At 37.6% G+C, this 27,624-nt stretch overlaps 1 protein-coding gene across 1 annotated transcript in view; it reads left to right on the forward strand.

The window, feature by feature from the left end:
• The window catches only part of PRKDC (protein kinase, DNA-activated, catalytic subunit), an 81,991-nt gene that overhangs the window by 1,705 nt on the left and 52,662 nt on the right, over positions 1–27,624 (forward strand). The window contains exons 4-34 of the mRNA XM_062633440.1: positions 436–510; positions 1,269–1,377; positions 2,829–2,941; positions 3,605–3,704; positions 4,223–4,278; positions 4,368–4,398; positions 5,413–5,570; positions 5,776–5,922; positions 7,442–7,606; positions 8,609–8,777; positions 9,856–9,905; positions 11,036–11,170; positions 11,442–11,591; positions 12,042–12,157; positions 13,843–14,002; positions 14,456–14,542; positions 14,913–15,032; positions 15,460–15,619; positions 16,054–16,160; positions 17,179–17,269; positions 18,126–18,289; positions 18,945–19,097; positions 19,360–19,467; positions 20,241–20,467; positions 20,904–20,998; positions 21,943–22,042; positions 23,027–23,160; positions 24,278–24,532; positions 25,328–25,554; positions 26,440–26,648; positions 26,782–26,914. Coding sequence (XP_062489424.1) covers positions 436–510; positions 1,269–1,377; positions 2,829–2,941; positions 3,605–3,704; positions 4,223–4,278; positions 4,368–4,398; positions 5,413–5,570; positions 5,776–5,922; positions 7,442–7,606; positions 8,609–8,777; positions 9,856–9,905; positions 11,036–11,170; positions 11,442–11,591; positions 12,042–12,157; positions 13,843–14,002; positions 14,456–14,542; positions 14,913–15,032; positions 15,460–15,619; positions 16,054–16,160; positions 17,179–17,269; positions 18,126–18,289; positions 18,945–19,097; positions 19,360–19,467; positions 20,241–20,467; positions 20,904–20,998; positions 21,943–22,042; positions 23,027–23,160; positions 24,278–24,532; positions 25,328–25,554; positions 26,440–26,648; positions 26,782–26,914 — 4,104 coding nt within the window. The remainder of the gene's footprint in view (positions 1–435; positions 511–1,268; positions 1,378–2,828; positions 2,942–3,604; positions 3,705–4,222; positions 4,279–4,367; positions 4,399–5,412; positions 5,571–5,775; positions 5,923–7,441; positions 7,607–8,608; positions 8,778–9,855; positions 9,906–11,035; positions 11,171–11,441; positions 11,592–12,041; positions 12,158–13,842; positions 14,003–14,455; positions 14,543–14,912; positions 15,033–15,459; positions 15,620–16,053; positions 16,161–17,178; positions 17,270–18,125; positions 18,290–18,944; positions 19,098–19,359; positions 19,468–20,240; positions 20,468–20,903; positions 20,999–21,942; positions 22,043–23,026; positions 23,161–24,277; positions 24,533–25,327; positions 25,555–26,439; positions 26,649–26,781; positions 26,915–27,624) is intronic.

Here is a 27,624-nt window from a genome sequence, read left to right on the forward strand (position 1 = left end):
TTGTTACTTTTGCAATATGTACAGAAATTGGTGGAAAATACAGTACCTCTAAAACCAACATTCTTTGACTTTAGGTTGCTGAATAATATTGGTCTGTATAGACAAGCTCAGCTGTACCAATGTACTTTCTGTTCTCAAGTCAGTAGCTATGTATTGTAAGGAATGATAGTACAGAAGTGGAAAATTTGCTACGTGTGTCTGTTATTTCAGAAACTGCGTTTTCTTTGCTTGAGCTGGGATTTGTTTTTTTGTCAGACTATGCTGCAGTGTTGTCAATGAAGCTGCTTTTGGGACTGGACATTTTTATTGTTTTAGTCTTTTTTAAAACCTTAAGCTTGTTAGGAACAGATACTTTGAAGAAGTAGATTAATACATTGTTATCTTTGAATTCCTTTCTCTGTTTGTATTATAATCTCTATTTTCTTTTCTATCTAGCAAACTTGTATTAGTGCTTACACAAAAGAGAGAGCAGCAAAATGTAAAATCCCAGCTCTGGAACTCCTGATTAAGGTGAAGGCATTTTATAAATATCTCTTGCTTCTAGAAAAAAAGTAGAAAACCTGTAGTATTAATATGGTTACGCCACATCATGCAGAAAATCTGTACTCTGCAGTAGGAAGAGAATAGTGGTAGTGTAATATTTAAATGTTAATAAGAGATACGTCTTTACAACAGATTGTCTTCAATATTTCTCCAGTTGATTGCTTACATATGAACATGTCATTCCTTAATCTACTAGCACAAGACACAGTTGAGACAGTAATTTCAGAACATTCTTCCTTAGAATGCATTAAACCATTGTTTTGCAAATGCTTTTGTACCTACTTAGTTTTTTTTATGAAAACCAAAACTCCCTTCTGAGTTATTCAGTCTCAGTTTTTCTGTGACTTGGATTTGCTTTATAGCAGCAGGGAGAGAAATACAGTATGATAAAGGCTACTGTAGACTTGCTAAACCTGTGCTTTCATGGGGTTTTTATATATAAATATAAAAATCTACTGTCTGTAATTTTCATGTAGATGATCTATATCTGATATGTATAATATAAATTAAAACCTATAAAATTAATACCTATGTAGGAAGGTAATTTGTTGTTAAAGTAGATTTCATGCCAGTACTCTTTCCTGGACCAGTCACCTCAAATCTATTTTATTGAATAGCATACTTAGGCTGAAGTTACACATACGGACTGTGGTTTTATTTAGATCAAGTAGGATTGTAGTATCGATATTAATGATTTTCCTAAATTATATATTTTTTTATTGTAGTTACTTCGAAGTTTACAGCGTTCCTGTCTGATGGAAGAAATGAAAATTGGGGAGATATTTAATAAATTTTATGGGGAACTTGCCATAAAAAGTAAAATTTCTGATACAGGTAGGCTTTACTTTTTCTACCAGTGACCTGTGTTTTATTTGCACTCAGGTTTTGTTGCATTATACCCCAGGAAAATGTATAAATGCTATTCCAATGGCAAGTGTGCTTAAAAATAGTAGCTGTTGGTGTTCTGGAGCTAGTAAAGTTTGTTCAGGTCTTTTGATCATGATCATGCAGTTAGCTGGTGCTTCGCAGGCCTGTATATATGTATGAGCTAACACGTGTGAGAAATCTTGTAACTGCATTTAGTTGTGGCAGTTCATACTGAATTTAAGCCAAGGTCTGGTTTAGGATTCCTGACATAAGAGAGTACCTGCCACACCTTGAATGCTTGGTTCAGTTTTGGGCCACTCTACAAGAGAGACACTAAGGTGCTGGAGTGCATCCAGAGAAGGGCAGCAAAGCTGGTGAAGAGCCTGGAGCCCAAGTCTGATGAGGAGTGGCTGAGGAAACTGGGGATGTTTAGCCTGGAGAAAAGGAGGCTCGGGGGAGACCTTGTCGCTCTCTACAGTAGTGAGGTGGGGGTCGGTCTCTTCTTCCAACAAGCGGTAGGACAAGAGGTAACAGCCTCAAGCTGTGCCTAGGGAGGTTTAAATTGGCTATTAGGAAAATTTTCTTCACAGAAAGGGTGGTCAAGCATTGGAAAAGGCTGCCCAGGGCAGTGGTGGAGTCACCATCCCTGGAAGTATTTAAAAGACCCATAGATGTGGCACTTAGGGACATGGTTTAGTGGTGGACTTGGCAGTGTTAGGTTGACTGTTGGACTCAATGATCTTAAAGGTCTTTTCCAACCTGAATGATTCAGTGATTCTAAAGCTCTTTGTAACCTTATTCCATACCTGCCCAGTTATGTCCTCAGAGCTGCAGTTTTACTGAGAGAACTGCTGCATCAGTCACCCCTAATATGAGCTCATCAGTTCCTCCCTTGCTTAATCATGTTATTTATGATGTTAAGCATACTAATATGAGCTCTAATTTGATCTTCTTAGCTAGTTGCAGCTGAAATCTTGGTTTGACAGGTCTAACCCTTGCAAAACTTGCTGTGCCTGCATAGAACCCTTCAGTCTGAACTCAAGCCTAAGTTTCTGCTAGCTATTGGCCTTAACTGTGGTGGTACTTAAAAGATTCAGCATAACCTGAAGGCCAGGAGCTGGTTTAGTGGTATATGCTTCCTCAGTGGATATGACCTTTAATCAGATTTCTAAGCCTTGTTTGAAAGAAGTACATGTGTTTTAATGTGAGAGGAGGATGCACCTCGCATCATAGGATGTAGGTATATATATATCTGTGTACATGATAAAGAGCTGCCTTTCTGCCATGCTGATCACCAATTAAAATTAAACCAACAGGGATGTTTTTTTCATGGTTGCAAGTTACATAGGAAAGGCAATGGAAATGTCAAAGTAACGACTTCAGTAATTAATATTTAATAATATTAAATAACTTTTTAGTACTGGAGAAGATTTATGAGCTTTTGGGAGTTTTGGGAGAGGTCCAGCCTAGTGAAATGATTAACAACTCTGAAAAACTATTCCGAGCTTATCTGGGAGAGCTTAAAACACAGGTACGATTGAAATTTCTTTTTAGACTCTTGCATTGCTTTGTTTTTTTTCCCTTTGTGTGTGGCACTGTATATTGGAATACTATTGTAACTAGTACAATTTGTAGGGATTTAACTGGACAGTCATAAATGCTTCTGTTGAAGTTTGTTCTCTGGTTTTGAGAAGCTTTCAAAGTAAAAATTCAAGGCCATCAGTGACAGCAAATTAACTAGTTTACTCTGAGAAAAGGTGGCACGTGGTTTTCACTATGGTAGTGCCTAAGAAAAGTCATATTGCTATGCATTAGTAGTTCTGTTTTGGTTTCTACTAGCTACAGAATCTTTGCACTTCAGGTAAATATCACACTTCTGCTGAACTTTACTGTATTCTGCACTTTTAAGACATTATGGTGTGCTATCTAAAATTTCCTATGGTTGATCTTGGTGGAACATGTTTTATGCTTTTCAAAGGATTTCTTATGCTTCTGTAGTTAATCTCTTTCCCAAATGATATGAAACTGAGTAGGAGATGTTTCTGTGGACTTGCGTTCATAAAGTTAAGTGCTGACATCACCATATTAAGTTGTAATATGTTATTTTATCTACACTTCTAGGAACTGGGAAGCCTTGGTGTAAATTCATTTTAGCTTCAGGATAATGGTTTTTTTCAATTCCCTATTTTTTTAGATGACATCAACTACAAGGGGACCCAAGCTACCTGTTGTAGCAGGATGTCTGAGGGGACTGGTTGCACTCATGTACAATTTTACCAAATCTGTGGACGAAGGTATGGTCTTACTCTGTGTGAAAGACAGTTATACAATTTTATATATTTTAGTCATTACACTGCCAGGAAACAGTGCTGTTTCATTCTGTGAACTCAGAATGAAAATTTCCCTACTGGCAGATAGTTTATGCAAAAGCAAGGCCTGTCGAACTACATGGGTCTTGTAGTCTGTGTTAGTGTGGAGTGGCTTCCTCAGTGTGTTTGTGTACATAAATGTGGAAGTGCTGTTTTCTAATCAGAGATTGGGCAGCTGAGCTGGAATGTGGTGTATAGAGAAATGTGTTTCCCTTAGAAATCCATGTCTGTTAAAACATGGGTATTTGGAAGAATCAGTGCATATACACATACAATTCAATTTTAAAGTATTCCATAAAAAAGCATCTCTGCCTCTTAGAATGATGTATGTGAAGCTTTCCTATATTGCTTCTGCATGCCAAGCTTTGGATAAAAATATCTTTGTCTTCACTCTACCTCTTGTGTCTCAATAGCAAAATACTCATTATTGGATTGTTTCACAGATCCTCAGACGGCAAAAGAGATTTTTGATTTTGCAATGAAGGCAATCAACCCACAGGTAAACCTGCCACATGCAAATTGTTCCACATAAATGGATCAGCCCCGATGAAGAATAAATCACATGACAAACCTTTTCTGGTATTACAGGTTGATCAGAAGCGATATGCAGTACATCTGGGTAAGACTGCAAATTAATTTGGTTCGTGTTGAGGTGGATACCATACATACAATGGTGTCTCCTGTCATTTATTCTCTACTGGCTGTCTTCAGGTGGCTCTATTCTTCAATCTTCTAAACTCATCAGGGGGCAAAGCTGGTGTACCTTAAGTTGGAGTCTCAAGAGTTAAACGTGTATTTGGTTAAACTAGGCAAGGTCTAGTGAGCCAATGAACAACAGCATTACACTTGATGCCATTTTCCCTTCAGGAGTAGTACAAAATCTTCATATGAGAGAGGAATCATCGTAGGAGTAGAAATAAGACAGATATCATACAGCAAATTAGGAGAAAAGAAAAAGATGGGGTTAAAGGAAAAAATAGAAATAGAAGGGTAATTTCACTGGATGGTGAAGGAAATTAGGAACAAATGAATTTCATTAAGAAAATGAGAAATTGGCCTGTGAAATGTGAGTGGTTTATGCAGAAATTGCAAAAATGCAACGTTTGGGTACTAGGCCCATGGCAACTGTGAAGGCTAAAACCCTCTTTAAAGATACTTTGCTCTCCCCCAGATAATTCATGAAGGGTCTTGAAATTTCATTTATGCTTGTCTTTGGGGTTGTGAAATGACCTTTATTCCGAGTTCTTTATTTGTCTGTATCACAGTTTGGTGGAGGAGGGGACCTGAGCATAATCATGACCACAGAAACCAAATCTTTGTGAACTGTGTGATTATTATTATTTGTAACCAGCAGAATCGCTCCCTTTCTTTTTCACTGTTAATGTAAATTACTTGAGAACACAGCTGTGCTTTCCATAATGGTGTACATCAAATAGGATTTTGGGGGGTTGTTTTAATGCTTAAGTTCTTAATGTTTGGATACTGATACCATACTGGCTAGAAGAATACATTTTTCACCCTCCAGTCATTGTAGGTATACCTACCTAAAATCCTAATGTGGACTTTGATAGTCTGGTCTGGTTTTGAAAAATGGAATATAAGACTTTTAATGAGAATTGTTATTAAATTGCAGCTGGTTTACAGTTGTTCAGCTGGCATGCTGCTCAGTTTGGTGCCTTGCTCCTGGACAATTATGTCACCCTTTTTGAAACAATGTGTAAATGGTGTGGCCATGCAAATCAGGACCTGAAGAAAGCCAGTCATTCGGCACTAGATTCATTCCTCAAGCAGGTACTGTAACTTCATTGGGATCTCTTGACACTAAAGGAAAGTTAAATTTCTTGAAATAGTGGGAATACTTGGTGCTTAGAAGTTTGGTGAATCTGATTAATAAATAATTGCTTGAAGTGCTAGGTATTTTTTAAGACTTACTGTAATTTTTGGTGGCTTTTTTCGTGTTTCTGGAAATGCTGAATTTTTTGCTTCTGCTTTACAGATGTCTTTAATAGTAGCTAAGGATGCAGAGCTACACAAGAGCAAGTTGCAGTTCTTCATGGAGCAGTTCTATGCAATCATCAGAAGAATGGATTCAAGCAACAAAGAGTTATCTATTGCCATTCGTGGATATGGGCTTTTTGCAGCAGTATGTGCAGGAAACTTGTTCTGATAAAGGCCCATATTGAATGGATTTAAAGCTAGGATTCATATACCATTCCTTTTACAACTCTAGGCAGCTTGTTACATAGGGAATGCTTATGTTTCTGTATTAAGTGTTGAACTTAATTAGTGACACTGGTTGAAAATCATTGACATGCACACTGACTTTAGCGGGAGCTCTGTCGATGTGTATTAAGATTTTTTAGAGTAGGTTAGGAAATGTGAGAGTCTAGCTGGTTACTAGCTGAATCTTCTCTTTTTGCTGCCTTTAGAGCAGAGTGCATTTGCTTTGTTCTGTGACATGAGCTAGAAAGGAATTGTGTTATAGGTATTGTTTCCAGAAAAAAATGACATATATCAAATTACTGAATTGAAAAAAACATGTTAAAAATATCTCATTACAAAACAAAATAAGTTAATTAAAATTGCATAATATAAACACTGACAATAATACTGCAAATTTTAACAGGAAAAAGGGATCCTTAGGCTCCAATACTTACAAATCTTTAATATATTAAGACACACTAATAGTTGCTAGCATGTTTAGACCAAATCTTGGCCAAGCATCAGATGCTAGGTTGTGAGGCAGTGGAGTCTTGCTGCTACTGCAAGTAGTGGCCTTAAACTAAACACAAGTTCAGTGATTGATTCAGTTTCACGACAGAACATTTCTTTTACTTTCTAATCACTGAAATAAATTGATACTTATGGTTCTACAAATGATAAATGGATAGTCTTAATTTTGTCAGCATGTTTTTAGCCAGACTAGGTTCAACCTTTAGCCTAACTCTTGTATTTTGTAATTACCTAAATCAGTCCATTCTTTTTCCATGGGCAGTTCCCTACTATAGTTCTTGCCTGTGACCTGGTTCCTGGTTTCTTTTCATAAAGATTTTTTTTTGTCCTAATTCGTGCTAAACACTGTGATTTACAAATCATTCTATAGAAATCCTGAAGCATCATGACATAATCCTGTAGTACTGTTTGTGGTGCTTTCCACCACTTCATTAGTTTAAGAGTAGTCTGTATCATCTATACAGATCCCAGTGCAATGAAAGTTCAGAACTCATGCTGCTGGGTTAAATGTTAAATAGTAGTGGATGATAATTGGTTAATCCACATTAAGATCAGCCACTTCATATTTTTATTCAGCTAGGTCAAAATATAAGTGAGTAGTATTATCCACAGTGCCATACATAAGATATTTGCAGCCAAGCTCCATGCATTTCAGACTAGATTTGAATCATGACACTGGAAGTTCAAGTACTCTTACAGTAAATTGCATTTCATCAATCAACTGTTATTTTAGTTCATTGCAGGTACCATGTTTCTAATACATGTAGAAAGTGGAATACCTAATTTATTCAGATATGTTGAGTTCCTGGAAAAAAAAGATGATTCTTACTATGATTCAGTGAAGACTTGGCTAGGGTTTAGTGCTACAGCATATGTTTGCTTGACTGTTCAGAGTTGTGAAATCGGGATTTTATTTTCTCTCCTGTAAGCCCTGTAAAGCTATACATTCTAAGGATGTTGACGACATGTATGTTGAGCTCCTTCAGCGTTGTAAGCAAATGTATCTCACAGAAGCAGAAACAATAGATGACCATCTGTATCAGTTACCAAGTTTCCTCCAGTCCATTGCAAGTGTGATATTCCATATAGATACAGTAAGTGGAGTATTTAAAGTACCAGTCATCTTGGTTTTGTAATACAGGTAGAGATGTGTAATGAGGTAGTACCTGTGAACCAGTGACAGAAGGTGTGTTTTTTAGCTGAAATACGATGACATTTAGCTCCTAGGGCATGGGAAGAATTACTAGGAGAATGCTTTATTGGATTTTATTTGAAAAAAAAAATGCACAGAACATACTAAATAAAATACTTCAGTGCATTGTAATGAAAACCAGTTATGTAATGATAGCTAACTATGAACAGTTTTCTGTTTTTTGTGGGTGAAGGTATTTATTTGGACCGAGCCTTACCCTTCTTTTTATGTGTTTATTACACAATGTTGCTGCTTTTTCTTTCAGTACTGATACTTAGAGTGTTCTAAGAGCTGTTACTTTGATTTTCTTCTCATGCAATGCTGTGTGTGTTCTAATGAGAGCTTTCTGGATCCTAGCTGGAGCTGGGAAGCAAGGTTGGGGCAGAGAAGAGACTTTCACCTATATTCTGTACTCAGATTGTTAAGGATTAGCAGATTATACAGCTGTGTTATTATTGTTTAAGTAAATTGGTGCTTTTCTAAAGAAGCTTAAAACTGGTTCCACTGAAGCACTAATCTATCCAGGAGCTACTTTCCATAATGTGTTCCAGGAAATTTTATTATTGTGCGTGTTCGGTTTGGTTTGTTGGGGTTGTTTTTGTTGTTGTTGTTGGTTGGTTGGGATTTTTTGGTGGTTTTGTTTTGTTGGGATTTTTTGGTGGTTTTGTTTTGTTGGGTTTTTTTGATTGGTTGGTTTAGTTTTGGTTGGTGGTGGTTTTTTTTTTTTTTACATCTAAGATGTATTCACTTGCTAAGTGTTTTATTATTCTCGGATGGGTCATGACAAAGAATTGTAAATTTGAAATGGATAAATATGAAATAATTTAGCATAATTCTTCACATTGATACTGAGTTATAATCATTGGCTTTGCATGATGGATGTTTTGTTTTCTATTTATTCTAGATTCCTGAAGTATACACACCAGTTCTTGAACATCTAGTTGTGCTGCAGATCAACAGCTTTCCACAGTACAGTGAAAAAATGCAGGTAGTCTGTTGCAGATCTATAATAAAGATATTTCTTGCCCTCTCAGGAAAAGGTCCAGTTCTCTGGAGTTTTGTTAGCACTGTGGGTGAGTCTGTCACATTAACTTTGTTGTGGGTTTTTGGTGGGGTCGTGGAGCCTTTTTTGTTTGGATCCTTTTTTTTTGTCCTAAAATGTTTAACTGATTGTAAGAGAGATACGTGGAATAGCCCTTTGGGGTCAGAGATAAACCTTTTCCCATCTTCTAATAATGGAGATTTAGGGTTCTCATGTTTTTTTTTTTTCCAATATCCATTGTTAAATTATTCAAGTAATATGTTGAACAACTGTTTTGGATGATGCAGTGGCTGTCACCAAGGGCAACAGAGTATATTTTTGTGAAAATCTTTTTGAACATAAAGACTTATGTTCCTGCTCTGAAGGATTATGGGGAGAAGGGGATTTCACAGAAAAATGTACAAAGCTCTGTTCAATACCATTTCACTTACCCCTACAAAATTTCACAGAAATGAGGGTGAGCGTTATCTGTGTTAGAAATGAAATCTTTCTATGATCTGGAACTTGCACATAGAAAAAGAGAAACTTCCAAGTATGAAGTTAATGAGATAAAGTCCTGCAAATGTAATAATGTCAACACTGGGACCTGACAATTCCAGTAGCCTCCAGCATGCTGACATTTTATTATAATGACTTTCAGAAGTTTTTTTAATTTTATTTCAGTTATTTTCTGTGGCTTTTCTCTGTTGTGGCATTTTCATTGTTTTCTATGTTCTTGGTTTGGGATGCAGTGCACTCAACCACCATGCCAGAATGGAGGTCCTAAGTCCATGCCTGTTAGAGTTACTGGGAGTTGTTGCCTTTTTCAGTATGGGCATTATGAGGAATGCCTTGGTCATCACTGCTTTCAGAGTCAGGAAAAGATCAAAGCAGTATTGAAAGAAAGTAGTAAGAAGCAAGTTCAAAACTGGTTCCCTGTGAAACATCCTAGAATAATTCCTCTGATTTTGGCTATATTTGTCCTTAAAGGATCAATTGTATTCTTTTTCCTCTCCCTCATCATGACAGAATATAGAAAAGAGAAAATTCATTTTTAACATAGTGAGTGATATGGATGCTGTGCCTCTTTAAGTCTGCTCAGGAAATGTATTTTTGTTTGTTTGTTTCAGTGCATCAGGGATTAATCAGAATTTTCTCCAAGCCAATCACATTTTCAAAGGTAAAATAGCTGTTTAAACATATTTATTTGATCTAAATTCCTAGAGAACACATTCCAGTACTTGATGATGTAGCCCAGTAAAAAGGGGAAGGCCCAAAGAAGCAAAAATGGTGCTGCCCAGTTTGAATTGTGGCTCACTTGTTATTAGTCTGTGGTCCACATAATGAGGACGTGGCTCTTGTACTGAATGGAAAAAATGACAGGAAATAGACTTTTGTTCTCTACAGTTCTTGTTTGATTGGGTTGTCTTTAACCAAGTAGGTTGTAATTAAGGTCATCCAACTTTCTTCCAGGTTAGCAAATTTTGGACATGTTAAAAGTTGCACTGAACGTTAAGGGAGGATGTTAAAGCTTCTTAATCCTAGGCAGCCGGATAACTATAGAGCTTCTCAAGTAACCACTAGAAGAGCTTTAGAGATTTTTGAAAGGAGCTAGTTAGTTTGTGTTCTTGTCAGACTGGCTAAATGAGAAAGCTGAGCATTTCTTGTTGGCAGAAGTAATTTTACATTCTGTTCTAGCTTGGGCAGGTAGACACTTACACAGTTGTATTGGGATTTGGCTGAGATGGAGTTAGTTTTCCCCGTAGCAGCCATTATAGTGCTGTGCTTGTATTTGTAGCTGGAAAGGTATTCATAACACACCACTGTTTTGGCCACTGCTGAGCAGTGCTTGCAGAGCATCAAGGCTGCCCTCTCAAACATCCCCCACACACACACTTGTGTTTTGGAAGAGGACATAGCCAGGGCCCAGACTGACCAAAGGGATATTCCATGCCATATGAGGTCTGCTTAGCAATAAGAAGATGGGGGAAAAGAGGAGGAGGAGGGAAGTGACATCCACTGTTATTTTATTTGTCTTCTGGGACAACCACTACTCCTACTGAAGCCCTGCTTCCCAGCAGTGGCTGGACATTGCGGATGGGAAGCAGAGAAAAGTCTTTTGTTCTCCCTTGCTTCCGTGCATGGACCTTGCTTTATTAAACTGTGTTTATCTCAGCCCACAAGTTCTTTCTATCTTATTTTCAGCCCTCATATCCTGCTGAGGAAGGGAGTGATAGGGTGACTTCATGGGCACCTGGCATCTAGACATGGTCAACCACCACAATTCTTTAAAGAACTGTGTTCTTTCAGGGTTCTTTTGGAAAAGAAACTGGATCAGAAGAATCCCGTGAAGATGGAGAGGTTGGGACACGGAGATGGAAAGTACCAATGTATAAGGACTATTTATATCTCTTCAGAAATCTACTGAACTGTGACACAATGAAGGTAAAAGCATAGTTAACATGGAAATACTAAAGGAAACATAGTCCTGAGGCTTATCACTCCTTTTCTAACCCTAGATTTTTTCCAAATGTCATGCTGTAGAATTACTCTTTTTCTGGGTTTAATTGTATTCTGTGGCTGATAAATGACTAAAACAAGGATAAATTTAGGCTTCCATAGCTGGATTCTCTAGATCAATCAAATCTTGGTTTATAAGTACAAGAAATAATTGTCATTGGAGTTTTGAAACATGAACTTTTTTCCTCCTGCAAAGGATTGTGGTTTTGAAGATGAAAACTTTCTTACTGCAAATTCATCACTGCAGTCCCTGAATCGCTTGCTATATGATGAATTTATAAAATCTATTTTGAAGATTATTGAGAAATTGGACCTGACTGTTCAGAAACTGGATGTCAATGAGCAGGTGAGACCTGAGGACTTGTCCATTAATTCCTGCTGCTGTAGGGGAACCAAAATCACATTCCCTGTTTTCTTTTCATTATGCTTAGATAGCAACTTGTAGTGTCCTTGAAGTAATATTTGTACTAAACAAGATGTTTTAAGTCATATTCCTGAATGTTGCATAGCAGTGCTAGGAGATGGAAACGTCAGATTCTGTGAACTTGTACTAATTCTATTATTTTGGACTCCCTGCTCTCGCATCTAGTGCTTTTCATCTTTGTACTTGCTTTCTCTTTAGAAGCCAGGATCTCTTACTATGTTTTCAGATCATTGATGTGCCAATGTCCTGTGTGTCAGACAGGTTGTAGCAGCTAGAAAAAGAAGAGACAGACTGTTTATCTGGGAAAAAAGTGTAAGTGCTTTCTGTGTTGTCACAGATCCAGTGTTCTCACTTCAATATATTTATTTTCAGGATGAAGATGAAACTGGCAGTGCTTTGATTGGGCCTACTTCTGACCCTGCTTCAAACCTTCAACCAACAAAGCCGACAGACTTTATTGCCTTTATAAATCTAGTGGAATTCTGCAGGTATTAATATGTTTTTATGTAACTTAGAAGTCACAAAATAGTTGGAAGAAATTTGAAGTGAGATTTATTTAAGATGGCTGCTTCTGATTTGGGATGTTATTCTGTATTTCAGAATGCACAAGGTGATTAACAGGGAGACAGTGTTTCAGATACCTGGGTCATAGGTAAAAACATAATAGCTCATCAGCTCAAGTTTTTTTGTTTTAAGAGTACAGGAGACAAGTAATTCACTTTCTTTATTCAGGTGCATTTGTCTTTCAGTGTATGCTATATGTTTTGATATCATAGAATCATAGAATAGTTAGGGTTGGAAACGACCTTAAGATCATCTAGTTCCTAGCCTCCTGCCATGGGCAGGGACACCTCACACTAAACCATACCACCCAAGGCTTCCTCCAACCTGGTCTTGAACACTGCCAGGGATGGAGCATTCACAACCTCCCTGGGCAGCCCATTGCAGTGCCTCACCACCCTTACAGTAAAGAATTTCTTCCTTATATCAAATCTAAACTTCCCCTGTTTAAGTTTGAACCCGTTACCCCTTGTCCTATCACTACAGTCCCTAATGAGGAGTCCCTCCCCAGCATCCCTATAGGCCCCCTCCATATACCAGAAGGCTGCTATGAGGTCTCCACGCAGCCTTCTCTTCTCCAGGCTGAACAGCCCCACCTTTCTCAGCCTGTCTTCATACGGGAGGTGCTCCAGTCCCCAGTGATCCTCGTGGCCCTCCCCTGGACTTGTTCCAACAGTTCCATGTCCTTTTTATGTTGAGGACACCAGAACTGCACACAGTATGCCAAGTGAGGTCTCATAAGAGCAGAGCAGAGTAAAGGGGCAGGATCACCTCCTTCGACCTGCTAGTCACGCTCTTTCCGATGCAGCCCAGGATGCAGTTGGCTTTCTGGGCTGCGAGCACACACTGAAGCCGGCTCATGTTCATTTTTCTCATCAACCAACACCTCCAAGTCCTTCTCCGCGGGGCTGCTCTGAATCTCTTCTCTGACCAGCCTGCAGCTGTGCCTGGGATTATTCCAACCCAGGTGTAGGACCTTGCACTTGGCATGGTTAAACTTCATGAGGCTGGCATCAGCCCACCTCACAAGTGTGTCAGGGTCCCTCTGGATAGCATTCCTTCCCTCCAGCATATCAACCACACATCTTGGTGTCATCAGCACACTTGCTGAGGGCGCACTCAATCCCACTGTCCATGTCAACGACAAAGATGTTAAACAAGACTGGTCCCAACACCGATCCCTGAGTGACACCACTCAGGTATCGTACTGACCATATATCCTAAATACTTCAGAAACCAGAAGCACAGTCTTCATAGAGTAGTATTTAGGCATGAAGTGAAAGGTAACAGCATTGTTTGCCTGTGAAGGTCCAGTTGATTTCCCCTCACAATACTGCAGTAATGAAGTGTGATATGTGAGTATATGTGTTTGTATAAAATCAGTAGTTAAGATACAATGAGGCAGAGGTGGCTTTGCACTGTAAAGCAGAAAAAGGTATTCTTCCTGTGCTTGCCTTAGAAGGCAGCATGTAATTAGTTCCTCACTGTCTCTGGAGCTGTTCTCTTACAGCAATGCTTCTCTTTCTTCTTCCAATGTGAAAGCTTGGAAAAAAAAATGAAATGTTTTATTGAGTTTCTTCACACTCCACTCCCCATATGTTTTCTGTTTTAGAGAGATACTTCCAGAGAAGCATGTTGAATACTTTAACCCTTGGGTATATTCCTTTGGTTATGAGCTTATTACACATTCAACAAGACTACCTCTTATTAGTGGATTCTATAAGCTGCTTTCTGTTACAATGAAAATTGCCAAGAAAATAAAATATTTTGAGGTGAGATCTCTTTTCCCTGATGGAGGGGTAGCGTTGTATTGACAGTGGTACATTCCTTTATATATACTCTCTTATGCACTATGGAAAATAGTTCATTGAAACTGTTACCCAGTTGTTTCAAATGTTTATAGCATCTTATGCCTCTAGTTACAAGCACATAAAAAAAAATTATGCTAGAAGCCCAGTTTCTGAAGAGACACCATCCTTGTCATATTTTCAGTCATATATGTCTTACTTGAGTAATATTAAGTCTGTTCCAAAAAGCAGATCCTCAGTGCACTTTATTAATGGTAGTTTCTAAGGTCTGAAGAAACAGACATACGTTTCAAGTTTTCACTGAAGCTAGTGTCATATTGGACAGTGATGTATGTATTCTGACTTGAACTTTTGCTGCATGTTTGTACTGTGTACTACGGTTTTTTAATGCTCTTGACTTGTGATTTCTGTTGGTAGAGTGTCAGTCCGAGGAGTCTCAAAACATGTCCTGAAGACCCAGAAAAGAGCTCTTGCTTTGCACTGTTTGTAAAGTTTGGAAAAGAGGTAAGTTATTTTGCTAGCAAACTCTCTTAGTCAGAATATAAACACACATAATCAAAATTTTGTCTTCTGAGAAATCTTGCATCTGTGATAGAAGTATTTCAGCTCCTTGAATTATGCAGCATAGTGTGGGTTTAAGATCTTTTTCTGTCTGTTTTTTACTTAATGTCAAAGAGGTGTATTGATCACCTATTCATGTACGATTGAGAAATAATTGTATAATTGTACATTAAATACTGTCTGGTAACTGTCTGCAGGTGAATGAGATTCCAGTATTGGTTTTGAGTTGTTTATTTTACATGACTATTAATATAGCTAAATCAGTATCTTAAAAGGTTTATGATAATTCTTGATTTATTTATCTGAATTGTAGGTTGCAGCAAAAATGAAACAGTATAAGGATGAGTTGTTGGCATCCTGTCTGAATTTTCTGCTCTCTTTACCGCATGACATCATCATGCTTGATATCAAAGCATATATTCCTGCACTGCAGGTAGGTCAAAGTGATGTACTGCTAACAAACTTTTTTCTGGAAAGCATACAAAAATTCTGGAGCAAGCTTAGTATCCTGTTGAGCAATTAAAAGAAGTATTAAGCTTTGTGTGTTTTCCATGAGATAGAATACAAATGATGTTTTGAATAAACAATTAGATTGTCAGAATTTGCTTGTGCACTAAGCTGACTCTGTTAGTGCCTGTGTTGCAATATAATGTATATCTCCTGTGCTGATCTTGAGTGAAATGTTAAGTAGACAAAAGTTAATAAGAAAGAAGATGTATGCTAAATGCTTTCAAATATGTGGGGCTTTTTACCTTTAAATAACAGTAATAAACATGAAAGTAATAAAAGTCTGAAAGTAATAGTAATAAAAGTAAGAGTAATGAAAATGAAAGACTGATTGTTTTACATTTAACACATAGAATGCATTTAAACTGGGCCTTAGCTGTATCCCAATGGCTGATCTGGGACTGGATGCTTTGGAAGACTGGTCAGCTCACATCCCCAGACATATAATGCAGCCTTACTACAAGGATGTTCTGCCTCTTCTTGATGGTTATTTGAAAAACTCTACGTCTACAGGTACAAACAGGCAAAAAGTTGTTAGTCTTAAGGGAGAGGAAATTTTTTTTTTCATAGTTAGCCTAAAGATATGGATATGACATACTTTTTGTCTGTATTGTGGGCTTACTGTGGTTGGAACAATGTAACTTCTCTTACACCCCAAAATTTACCTTTGTTTTAAACTAGAATTCATTTGCTGCTGCTGGACAGTCATTAGTTATAGCCATTTTTATATGCCACTTCTTTGTGGTTTGTTCTTTATATCCCTAAATTAGCTTAGTTTTCACTAATAGAAACTTATTTTCCTCAATAAAGATTTTAAATGAAGGAATAATCATCACATCTTAAAAACAAAATCAGGCAAAATCAGGATGGGTTTTTTCTTAAAGAAACTGAGTAGGTGCATGAGGTGCTGGTACAATAAACTAATATGCGGGTTTTTTGTTCATCAGTTGAATCCCAGAACAACTGGGAAGTGAGGAAACTTTCTCGAGCAGCGCAGAAGGGATTTAATAAGGTTGTGATACAGCGTTTAAGAAAAGCAAAGACTTTTTCATTGGTAAGATCACTGTTTCTTTTTCGAGTTAAATGTGAGTTAATCACTTCCCACTTTCTCTTCTTTCACTGCATGCATACTTTTTTTTTCCTGAGGATTATTTCTACCTTAGATCAGTTCAGTGAATCCTGTTCTACAGTGTGGCTTTAAAAGCTGTTACATCAGTGCAGTTGGAAAGATGTCATATTTGAGGGTGAGAATGGAAATGAAGCAGGGAAAAGGAACTGAAGAAATCCTGTAAGTCAGCATCAGTGCTAGACTGATATACTATGGAAACAAAAATTTAACTCCTACACCTAAAATGAGGTCCAAGCTTAACAGTGGTGCAGTGTGCAAATACCATTTGTAAATGTGTAATGTTACTTTTTGAGGGTTTGGGATTTTTTTTTAGTATCTTGAGGATAGGTTTATAGTCTTAGACATCAAGTATGCTTGTCATTTTGACCAGTGGCTTCTCAAGTAGCTCAAGAATAAGTGTTTGTCCCAGTGCACAAACTAACTTGAACAAACCTTTTTTAGGCATGAAACTAAGTTACTCCTATAAATACGTAACTCTTTCCAACGCAGTGGTCTTCAAAATGAGTAAATTTTACATCCCATACAGGCTGCTTATGAAAATCAGTTGGCTGCTTACATACAGATACAGGATCTAAAGTTTAAATCCTGGGATTAAAGCAAATGAAGAGAGTAATTTTTACTTTAGATTTCTTTCAATTTTTTAGGCTATTATGTCATTCTGTAGGTATTTGTTATCTGCGATGATAAAATTTTAACCCTTACATGAGAAATGGCAATTGAAAGCCCACAAAATGTGATAAAACTGCCTTCCAGTCTTGCCTTCTTCTGCTTATTGAACAAAATCTGTTCTTGTTTGATGCAGTTCTTCTCCTCGCATGTTCTTCATTTTGCCTTTTTCATCCATATGTTAACAAGAGCCATAAAACTTTCATTCAGTATGTAAATCAAGTTACTTCTATATAGAAGTAACCCTTCATTAATATAAGTGTGTTGAATTATTTAGGATGATAGCTCCTCCTTGGAAGCAGTAAGGATTAGAGTAGCATGCCTTCTTGGATCATTGGGAGGGCAGATCAACCACAGCTTGATTACAGGTGAGTGTGTCAGTGTAAATAAAAATACTTACATGCTCTTCTCTGTTCAGTCTTTGAATAAGCATTATAATTTAATTATAAAATACATAAATTTAATTTTTAAAAATGGACAAGTATAGTGAAATTACCTGACCATGAGATTTAAGGGACAAATACAGCACAAAATTTAGTCTGTGTGAAAACTAATGTAGTTGTATAGAAGTTTTGTTCATTTCTTTTTGTGCCTGTGTTTTTTTCTGCCTTTACAGTCAGTTTTGTTTCTGCCAAGTACTTTTCTGTTGCTTATTTAGAAATACTATGGGAAAGTAGCATTTTTCCCGGAAAGCAAATACAAAGTGTGATTGGGCTTTGTTAACCACATTAACAAACATGGGAATATAGGCAGTTTTCCCTGGAGGACATAGCCATAAATGTAGTCATTTTCTGTGCAACTGCAGAAGTATGTATGTTAGAACTGATCTTCTGTTATAAAAAATTCTTGAAGACAAAAGTAGTATATTGGGTGTCTTAAAGAAGTATTTTAAATCGAGTGATTCAATGTCTTCTGGGTTTATAATTGTCTCCAAACTTACCTGTATTGAAACTGTGGAGGCTGCCTCAAATGTATGCTGAAGTGTTGGCTCCAATTATTTTTTCCATTTGGTGGCTAAACATCTGTTTGGATCTTCAAATAAAACTAGCCTTCTAGCATACTTCTGGTACACGTAACATCCAGTAATTTATAAAGAATTAATGTTGTATGGCAATCTAGCTGAAGCTGGAAGATCACTTTTTTTTTTTTTTGACTGAGCTACAGAAATGCTCTATGTGTTACATAAAGCTCATGTTTTGTTTTGATCTTTTTCAAATGCGTTAGCTACCTCTGCAGAAGAGATGATGAAGAAGTGTGTGTCCTGGGACACTGAGAAGCGTCTGAGCTTTGCTGTACCATTTGCAGATATGAAGCCTGTCATCTACTTGGATTTATTCTTGCCTCGTGTGACTGAACTAGCTCTTTCTGCAAGTGACAGACAAACAAAAGTATTGATATTTTTTATGCATATTTTTCATGCTAGCTGATAAACACTGCACAAAATAATGTCTTCCTTGTTAAGAAAAACTTGTTTTAATTAGTTCCAACGTAGTAGCAATTGTTATTTTGGTGCCCTTTCATGGTGACATTATTCTAAGTGTTTAAAAACTGAAGGGCATAAGTTGCTATGAGACAGCAGTGTGTTTTGAGAATTAGACCTAACATAAAAATGAAAATTTTAAACTAATTAATCTTCAGTGTTGTTTGGCCACCTCCTCCTCATGCCTAGCCTATGCACTTGTGGACCCATTCCAGCAGAACACTTAAACAAATATTTTGCTGCTTTGCTGGATTGGGGTGTTGATATCCAAAGAGTCCAGAATGGAGCTATCTGTGAAAGTACAATGATGGGTGACTTATCCAGTGATGAATTTTCGCCAGCTGAAAAGTGACTGCCCATGTTAGAAACTAAAACACTAGGGGAAAGGCCAGTTAGAATGTGTGTAAATGATTTCCATTGATGTGATCTGTTCCCAGAATGGTGATTTAGCATAGATTAGAGTGATTTCTCAAGTATTCTTGTGACTCATTCTCTGCTGCCCATGATTTTGTCTTCTTTGTGAAGGTAATGGATGCATAAGCAAAGGGATTTTTAAATTTCAGGTTGCTGCATGTGAACTGCTACATAGCATAGTCACATACATGTTGGGAAAAGCCTCTCAGATGCCAGAAGGATGTCAGGGTCCCCCACCCATGTATCAGTTACATAAGCGAATATTTCCGGTGCTGCTTCGTCTTGCTTGTGATGTAGACCAGGTAAACAGATTCATTCATAAGCATTTTAGCTTGTTTAAAATACGTTTTTATGTGAGAAGTAATTTATAATGGTTCTTTGCTTCATGTTATAGTATGACAGTATTCAGTCAGGTTGGCTTGCAGGTAAAATTGTTGAAATCCAGGAAGTTAGAATAATGTATTTTTAAACAAGCACTGCTTTTTATTCTTACCTATTTTGAATAGCAAAATAGCATGGAAATTTATTAGTGCTAGAAATATAGTTAATGTTTACTCTTTTCAGGTAACAAGACAGTTGTATGAGCCTTTAGTCATGCAACTCATTCACTGGTTTACCAACAACAAAAAATTTGAGAGTCAAGATACAGTGGCATTCCTGGAAGCTATCTTGGTAGGTCATAAGTCTTTCTCCTCTTTTTCTCTGTGCCATGTGACTTTATTTTTTACTACTGAAAGAATCAGGAACCCGTGGACAGATATAATGTCTCCTTATTTGTCTGAAAGAAGGAAAAAAATTAACAGCTTACTTTTTATGACCATCTAATATTTTTTTACTGAGATTTTGATGATGGATTTCTCTATTTCTTTGCAATTCTTAAAATGTAGGTGTGGCATCTTTATAGGATTAATGAAACACTTTTTATCATCAGTGTATAGAAGGAACTACAGAAATACTTTCACAATCCCCACACTTCTCCAAATGAAAGTTGTTTTTATGTGTACTTAATTTTTCTCTAAGTTTCTTTAAAGCTTTTGTGTCTGGTGAAAGCAAATTTAAAACTGGCTTTGACCTGAAGTGGTTGGAAGCAAGGTAGGTCAGGAGGTTTTGCAGTACTTTTTGTAAATTAAAGTCAGTGTTTTTGGTTCTAAAGCAGAGGAGATTGGCTCATCCGGAAATGAAGTGACTTAGACAAGATTCCTAAACTGGTAGCTGAGACAGGGATAGAAATCCATGTGTTTGATGCCTAATCCAATCCTGTGAAGGCTAGAAATAACTGCCTTTCCCTTGGATAATAGTAATTTTGAAGCTTCATTTTTTCTGGGACACTTTGAGTTTTTCAAGTTACAAATACTGTCTAAATAAGCCGTCTAATACTGCACTGAGACAATGGCAGGTTTTGGGGCGTTTCATTGTGGTAATGAAATACTCTTGTGCAATTGCAGAGTGGCATAGTGGATCCAGTTGACAGCACTTTGAGAGATTTCTGTGGTCAATGCATACGAGAATTTTTGAAATGGTCTATTAAGCAGACAACACCAAGGCAGCAGGAGAAAAGCCCAGCAAATACCAAGTCTCTTTTTAAACGTTTGTATAGTCTTGCTCTTCATCCCAGTGCTTTCAACAGACTGGGTGCAGCACTTGCTTTTAACAGCATCTACAGAGAATTTAGGTGAGCAAACAGAGCTTGAAACACTAACTAATTTGGAATAAAGGTTCGAGGAGATAAAATGAATTAAATGTAAAATAGTCACCCACTGAGACTCATTCTATTAATATATATGCCAGCTGTAAAATTGAGTCACTTGGCTTATTTATTTTTAATTATAATTTTGTAGTTTGGGCTTTCAGAAAGAAGGGAGCATATAAATCTAAATTTCTATGAAGTTTGTGGGAAGTAATTTATTCCATTTAAATGTGGTCAGCAAATTTCATTGCTGTTTTTCAGAGTGATTTAAACGTATTTTCTTTGTGCAGACATCTTGTGCAGTTTATTTCTACAGTATTTTAGTTTTATTAATTTACTTATTTATTTATTAAATTAGAATGTCACACTTAGTGCTTCTTCTACTCAAGTTTCTTATCAAATTTATTCCTGATTTTTAAAGGGAAGAAAATTCTCTGGTGGAGCAGTTTGTGTTTGAAGTGTTGGTTGTATTTCTGGAAAGTCTGGCCTTAACCCATACAGATGAGAAATCATTAGGTGAGCTGTAATTAATTGACTATGGAATTAAAAAAAAAGTCGTCCTCTTGAATCTTGGATTAGAAAAGAAAAACTGCTATAACTGCAGGAAAAGTAAATGTGCTTACTTCTGCAGCAAAGGAAGGATCACTTTTCATTACTCAGAGAGGTTATTTGGTACCTAGTTAGGAACTCTTTGAATCAACTTCTTTCAACGTAAAAAGGTGGAAGATTTTGAGCCCAGGAGGAAGAACCTTTTCACGTTCGATGACTCACAGTTTTATAGTAACGCTAAAAATGCTACTGGTGCTTCTGATTTGATTCCTGGATTAGCAGTTACACAGAGTAAAAATGTAAAGTATGTTCTTTTATAACAAACAAAATGCCCCAAAAATTAACATTTCTGTATATTCTGTGGAAGATTTCCACTGTTTTGTAGTAACCTTTCCTGGCCAACTTGTCCTTCTTCTCTGCAGCAGTTTGTAGCCTTATGAAGAATCCATGACCTCTACCATTGTACTAATGATTCTTCAGTAAACCTGCTCTTTTATCTTCTTTTTTTTTGCCCCCCATGTTCTGACTTTCATCCATTAATAGTAATTAGAACGCACACACAAAAAGATGTTACAAAGCTTTATTTCTTACTGAGAAAACAGTTCAGGATATGATAAAGTGTTCCCAGAAGAAATAGTAAAATGGGAAAATTTTGTAGTTTCTCTGTGCATGATCACAGAAAGCAGAATACACTGTTTTACAGTAGATGCCTGATGTTTGGCTAAGGCCGTATTGGCCTGACTATTTTGTAATTTTATTCTCTGGCCTTGAAAAATTGCTTGTAGAAACACAGAGCTGATAGACAGTATCCTGTAAGTCTCTTGCATCATTTTTGTAGTGCTAATACCTCAATTGGTTTAACCAAGTTACTAGCATTTATTTAATAGATGTCAATTCTCTCTTTCTAACAGGTACCACTCAACAATGTTGTGATGCAGTTAATCACCTGAAGCGCATAATCAAGCATAAAGCGCCTTCTTTGAACAAGGAAGGGAAACGGCGAGTACCACAGTCAGTAATTTGCCATTCTGGGGGTTTGGTTTGTTTGTTTGTGTTTTTTTTAATACTGCATTTTAATTAATGATGTATGTAGTTCCATTCAACTCTTGGGATTCTGAATGAGGAATTCATCCTGTGGCTGTTGCTGATGCAGATCTCCTGATACGTCTGTTGAACCACTGATGGGAAATGCTGGCCATGATTTTTACAAGATCGTGATGGTCACTTTATTCCAGCATTGTGAGCTTGCTTTAGTTTGGCAAGGACAGGTGGAAAAGAAAAGCAGATTTCCCTCCCAGCGGTGTTCATAATAACATTAGCACTGGTGCTACAAAGCACTTGGAGGAAGCTCCTTTGAAGTCTTTCTTATTGCTTTTAAGTGTTAGCAGAAGTAGGACAAATGGCAATAGAGTGATGGTCAGCAATTAAAGAGGGCTATTGAAAAAGGTAGAAGAAGCAAGAATGGATTCAGTATGAGGCTGGATGAAGCTGAGTCTTGTGGTCTGATCATATAGCTGACCACTAACCCTGCTTTGAGCAGGAGGTTGGACTAGTGACCTTCTCAGGTCCCTTTTTACCTGAATTATCATGTGATCCTAAAGAAACAGACAAGTGAAGTTTGAGAATTATCTCACTGGTATGGCATTTGGTAAGTTAGCAGAGTGGATGATTAGGGATGAGGAGAGAAACTGGGGGGGCTTATTTAAGCTTTAATCTTCATTTTTGTTTCTTTGTTAACAAAGAGAAGGGGAGGGACCTGATTCTGATTTTTAAATTGTTGCTACAAAGGCTACAATCTAGGGTTCCAAAGTAAACTGAGGAGAAGGGAAAGCAATGCATGAAATGCTTGTAGAGGAGATGGGTTGTGCTTAGATAGGTAAAAGGACATTGATACTGCTCTTAGAACATTGTGATTTATTTTTTTTTTTAACTGGAAGACACTGGTTTCTTGGTAGATACCAAGAGGAATTGTTAATCCCTAATAATTTTGTGCAGAGGATTTCCAGCTACTAAGTCAGTGTGTCTTTTGGACATTGTCATGTGGCTGTTAAGGCAGTGTGGACGACCTCAGACAGAGTGCCGACATAAAGCCATGGAGCTCTTCTATGAATTTGTTCCTTTATTACCAGGTATTTTAAATCACAATGCACCATTATCTTTCCTTTCTAAACACTCTGCACAACTCCCCTCTATGTTTTCTGTGCAAATGTCCTGGGTTCCGCAGTAGCAGTCATGTTTTTCCTTTGTGTTAACTGGTACAGTGCTGTGTTTTGACTTCCAGTTTGAGAACAGTGTTGGTGAAGCCGAAAAGTGATGTTTACCCTGACCAAGGACTCTGTGAGGCTCATGCTCTGCCAGGGAGGAGGGGAGGCTGTGAGGAAGCAGAGACGGGGCGCCTGACCCGGGCTAGCCGGGGAGGTATTCCATACCACAGCACGTCATGCCCGGGGTGAGGGGTAACTGGGAGTTACCCGGAAGGACAGGGGTTTTCCGGGTGGAACTCGTTTCTCTTGGCCGGTGGTATCGTATTCTCTTCCCTTGTTATTTTCCCTTATCATTGTTGTAGCTGATAGTAGCGGTGGTGATTTGTTGCTGGACTGTTTTTGTCTCAACCCGTAGGAGTCGCACTCTCTCGATCCTCCTCCCCATTCCTCCGGGAGCGGGGAAGGGGAGAGCCCCGGTGCGGGGAGGCGGGGGGGGGAGACGGACACGGACCTCGATTGTTGTCAGCTCGGCACCACTCACTGGGAGTGAGTGAACAAGCTACCTGACTGGGTTTAAACCACGACAGCAAAGTATTAATTACAAGAAAAAATATTTTTTAAATAAATGCCTGTTTCCTCAGTGCTATTAAGCAGAAACTGAATAGTTGCACATATTGGAAATCAAATACCGTGAGAACCTCAGGGTTTGTGGGATATTTGTGGGCATAGATGAGGGTTTTATTGTGAGCTTCCTTCTAGCCAAAAAACAGAACTCAGAGGCCCAGAGCTGCTGTTGTATCCACCTATGAAGGCAGTATTTGCTGAGTGGGAACTAGTAGGAGTGTTTCAAAAACTGGCTGCTTCTTTGTGAGTAATTTTAAGTAGTATGACCAAAGCTACATCAGAACCAACACCTCCTGTGCTAGAAGATCCAGTTGAAAACACAAAGTTTGGGCATGTCCATCCATTTGCTCTAATTCCTTCCTACTTTGAAATGTGTTTTTTCCTAGAGAATTTATGTTTCTGTTTTTATTTCTACCAGGAAACAAGTCCCCGTCTTCTTGGCTGGCTGATGTTCTAAAAAATCAAGATGCTTCTTTCCTCATTAACAAATTTGAAGGAGGTGGCAGCGATGCTAAAAGTCCATCTGGGATCCTTTCTCAGCCGACTCTCCGTGGTATGCAGGAGCCCTTCAGTTTACAGACTGTAATGCGATGGATGGATATGTTCTTAGCAGCACTGGATTGCTACAATACATTCTTTGAGCTGCGAATGATCAAACCTCATGAAATACTGGGTGAGTGAATAACTGTTGCATTAGGCTCTTTTCAAGTTTGTTACACAAAGCCCATCCAAGATGAGTTCCTAACTAGGACTTTAAGCTTTATTCTTAAATTCAGAGTTGATGAATTTGATAAACTCTCCCAAAGGCTTCAGTGACAGTTGTAGTACTAGGATGTTTTTTGATGAAGAAGTGCTTTGTTAATAGTGCATCTTAAAATGTTTCCTTTTAGTCTTAGAGATACACCTTTACATTTCAGTCTCTCAGTCATCTACTCACCAGCAACTTCTTTTACTCTCCCATCTTCAAAAATCATTCTGTACAGCCAATTTCCCTTTGGTAAGGAGAGCAACAGATTATGTATATATGTGTTTGCATGTTTATTTCCCCTCAATCATTCCAAACCTGTTTACCTACTCTTTATTAATGTCTGGAGAATAAAGTTACCTTTTCATTTCAAGCCCTGTACATTTTCCCTTTCTTCAGTTCCTGATGCTTCACCTGCATCAGGTCCAAACCCCTTGTATTTGAATTTTGATTGGGTGCATTGTCATACCTTGTATAGCCATAGGGTCTCTCGAAGAGTTTTTCTTTTAATTATTTATGACAGATTAAACAAAATGCTTTTTTTTTGTCACTAATAATATACTTGGATAGTTATTTTACTATGAAGTCTTGTACAAGTTCCAAGTTGTCTGTCAGTGTCGCCTCTTGGTTTAAAACCATACTGTAAGGTCATTGTTGGATGCAGCTAGTATCCAGTTAGTTGAGAGCTGCTGTATCATTTCAACTTGGTCTGATTCTTCTTAGGTATAAATGCAGGATCCTCATTCTTGGAAGCTGTGCAGTTCTTCCTGGAAACTATTGCTTTGCATGATATCAGTGCAGCAGAGCAGTGCTTTGACTGCAGATCAAAAGGTAGCATGTTCAGTCCACAAGAGAGAGACATGTATAATTACAGCAAGTGTACCATTATAGTCCGAATCATGGAGTTTGTCACCATGATCCTGGAAACGTGCCAGCAGGATTTCTGGAAGGTAGGCACTGAAATCTGTAGTGGATAAAGGATACAAATTTTATATGTAGTTAAAGATTTGTGTCTTCATTGTGAGGTTTGTTCACTGGAGAGCATCATCTTTCGTGGTGCTTTAATTGAAATTGATGTGTCGCAAACTGTTACGGTCTTAGCATGTAAGTGAATAGAATTGTACTGCACAAATGAATTTTACTGGGTGATGTAGTTTTGATTAGAGGAATTAACGTTTCCTGTATATTCCAGTTCCTATATGTTGACTGTGAGATTGCTGTTTAGTATGGAGTATGGAGTACTTGCCGTGAATATTTCCCCCATGACTCCTAATGGCCTTAAATGTGTGGAAGTGATAGCTGCTTAAAAGTCATAAAGTCAGATTGTGGCAATTCTTTCTTGAATTCAGTATAGATACTAGGTCTCTCAGTGTGCCTAGCTTTGATGTAGTAGAAACTCTTACTTAACTATATAAAGTATAGTACTTGTAAGTCTCTTATGAAGTTTACACTGCCAAGTTTAGTTCTGAGACTGTGACTGTAATTTTCTGTAAATCTCTAATAGTGTACAGACGTGTACATCTGGATTTCAGAGTGATTACAGGTGTATAATCAAGACTGAAACAGGCCTGTGTGGACTTAAAAGATCTTCTGTGCAGTTTGATGAGATAGCATAAATGCTGTGTATAATTTTATAGATACTTAATTTCTGTGGATTAGCACAATTGAAAGTCAAGACATTTCATAGAGTAAGAGAATGTCAGTGAGAATAGTTACTGTTCCATATTTGGCTTCATTTTAGGTAGAAGAACTAATGATAAGTTATGGAGAATATAATAGGGAAATCTAAACTAATTTTTAAATAAAGCTTTTGTTCGATGTGTTATTCTTTTTAGCTACTTGAGAAGGAACTGCTTAATGCAAATTTTATAGAGCTTCTCGTGATGACAGTGTGTGATCCATCGCATGTGGGCTTTAATACAGCTGATGTACAAGTCATGAAAAATCTCCCAGATATCTCAGTAAGACTTATGAAAGCTTTGATGAAATCTCCCTATAAGGAATCTTTGAAACTGTGCGTAAAAAAGAGAATCACACTGCAGAGGTAAGTGGGGATTTTCTGGTAAGCATGAATCAAGAATAAATGCCACCCACCATGAAAAAATGGAAAATATATAACATGGCTGCACGTGGAGCTCCCCACCAACGTAATGTTCCTGCTTCTCTTTTCTCATTAGCCTTGAGGACCTTTGTTCTGTTGATCTGTTTAATTCAGAGGCACGTTTTGATCAAGTTAGGTTTAGTGCTGTCCTTTCTGCCTGCAAGCAACTCCAGAAATCTGGCCTGCTTCATTCTGTTCTTCACAATCAGGTAATTGTTTATCCAGAAAATACAGGTGAATATTTTTATACAGTAAAGGGCTTTTCTTGTGTAGGATGCCAGTATGACAACAGAGAACAGGTCAGATGAAGAAGTTAAGTAAAATGAGATCAACCGTGAAGGACTGGACTTGAATGGGACCAGAAATAAATGTTTTATGTTTATACTACAAATCTGAGTGGCATAATACTTGAGGTTTGAAAGATCTTTGTAGTTATGTCTTTCTCCAATTTCCAGTTTCCAAGATCTGGAGGCAACCAGAATCTACCTAAAACTTCCTTTCACTGAACTTCACAAGACTGAAAGATCAAAAAATCAGGATTCACTGTCCTATAAAGGAGACATTTTTCAACAGTTTTTAAACAGAGAATATTCAAAGTGATGAGAAAGATAAGAAAATTAATACCTTCTGGCTGATCAGAAGCAATATAGTGAGTCTGAGTTGCAGGAAAACAGGATAGAGAGTGGCTGGGGGATGGGGATCCAGGCTATAGTTCTCAAATTCTACTAAGTTTCTGTTTGCAGTAAGTCTCTTTTATTTCAGGCTATACGACAGCCACAGACAGAAAATTTGTCTATTGGTGAGCAAGGCTGTATGTAACAATTAACAAAATATTTAATTTCTATGTGGGTGTTTGTCATCCATCCTTTATGTCTAAACTAAAGCTAGAGCTGTGATTGTAGGAAGGAGCTGCATGGTT

The sequence above is a fragment of the Pezoporus occidentalis genome, unplaced genomic scaffold (genome assembly GCF_034315485.1).
Source record: "Pezoporus occidentalis ecotype Australia unplaced genomic scaffold, CSIRO_AGI_Poc_V1 ctg4, whole genome shotgun sequence".
Lineage (NCBI taxonomy): Eukaryota > Metazoa > Chordata > Aves > Psittaciformes > Psittacidae > Pezoporus > Pezoporus occidentalis.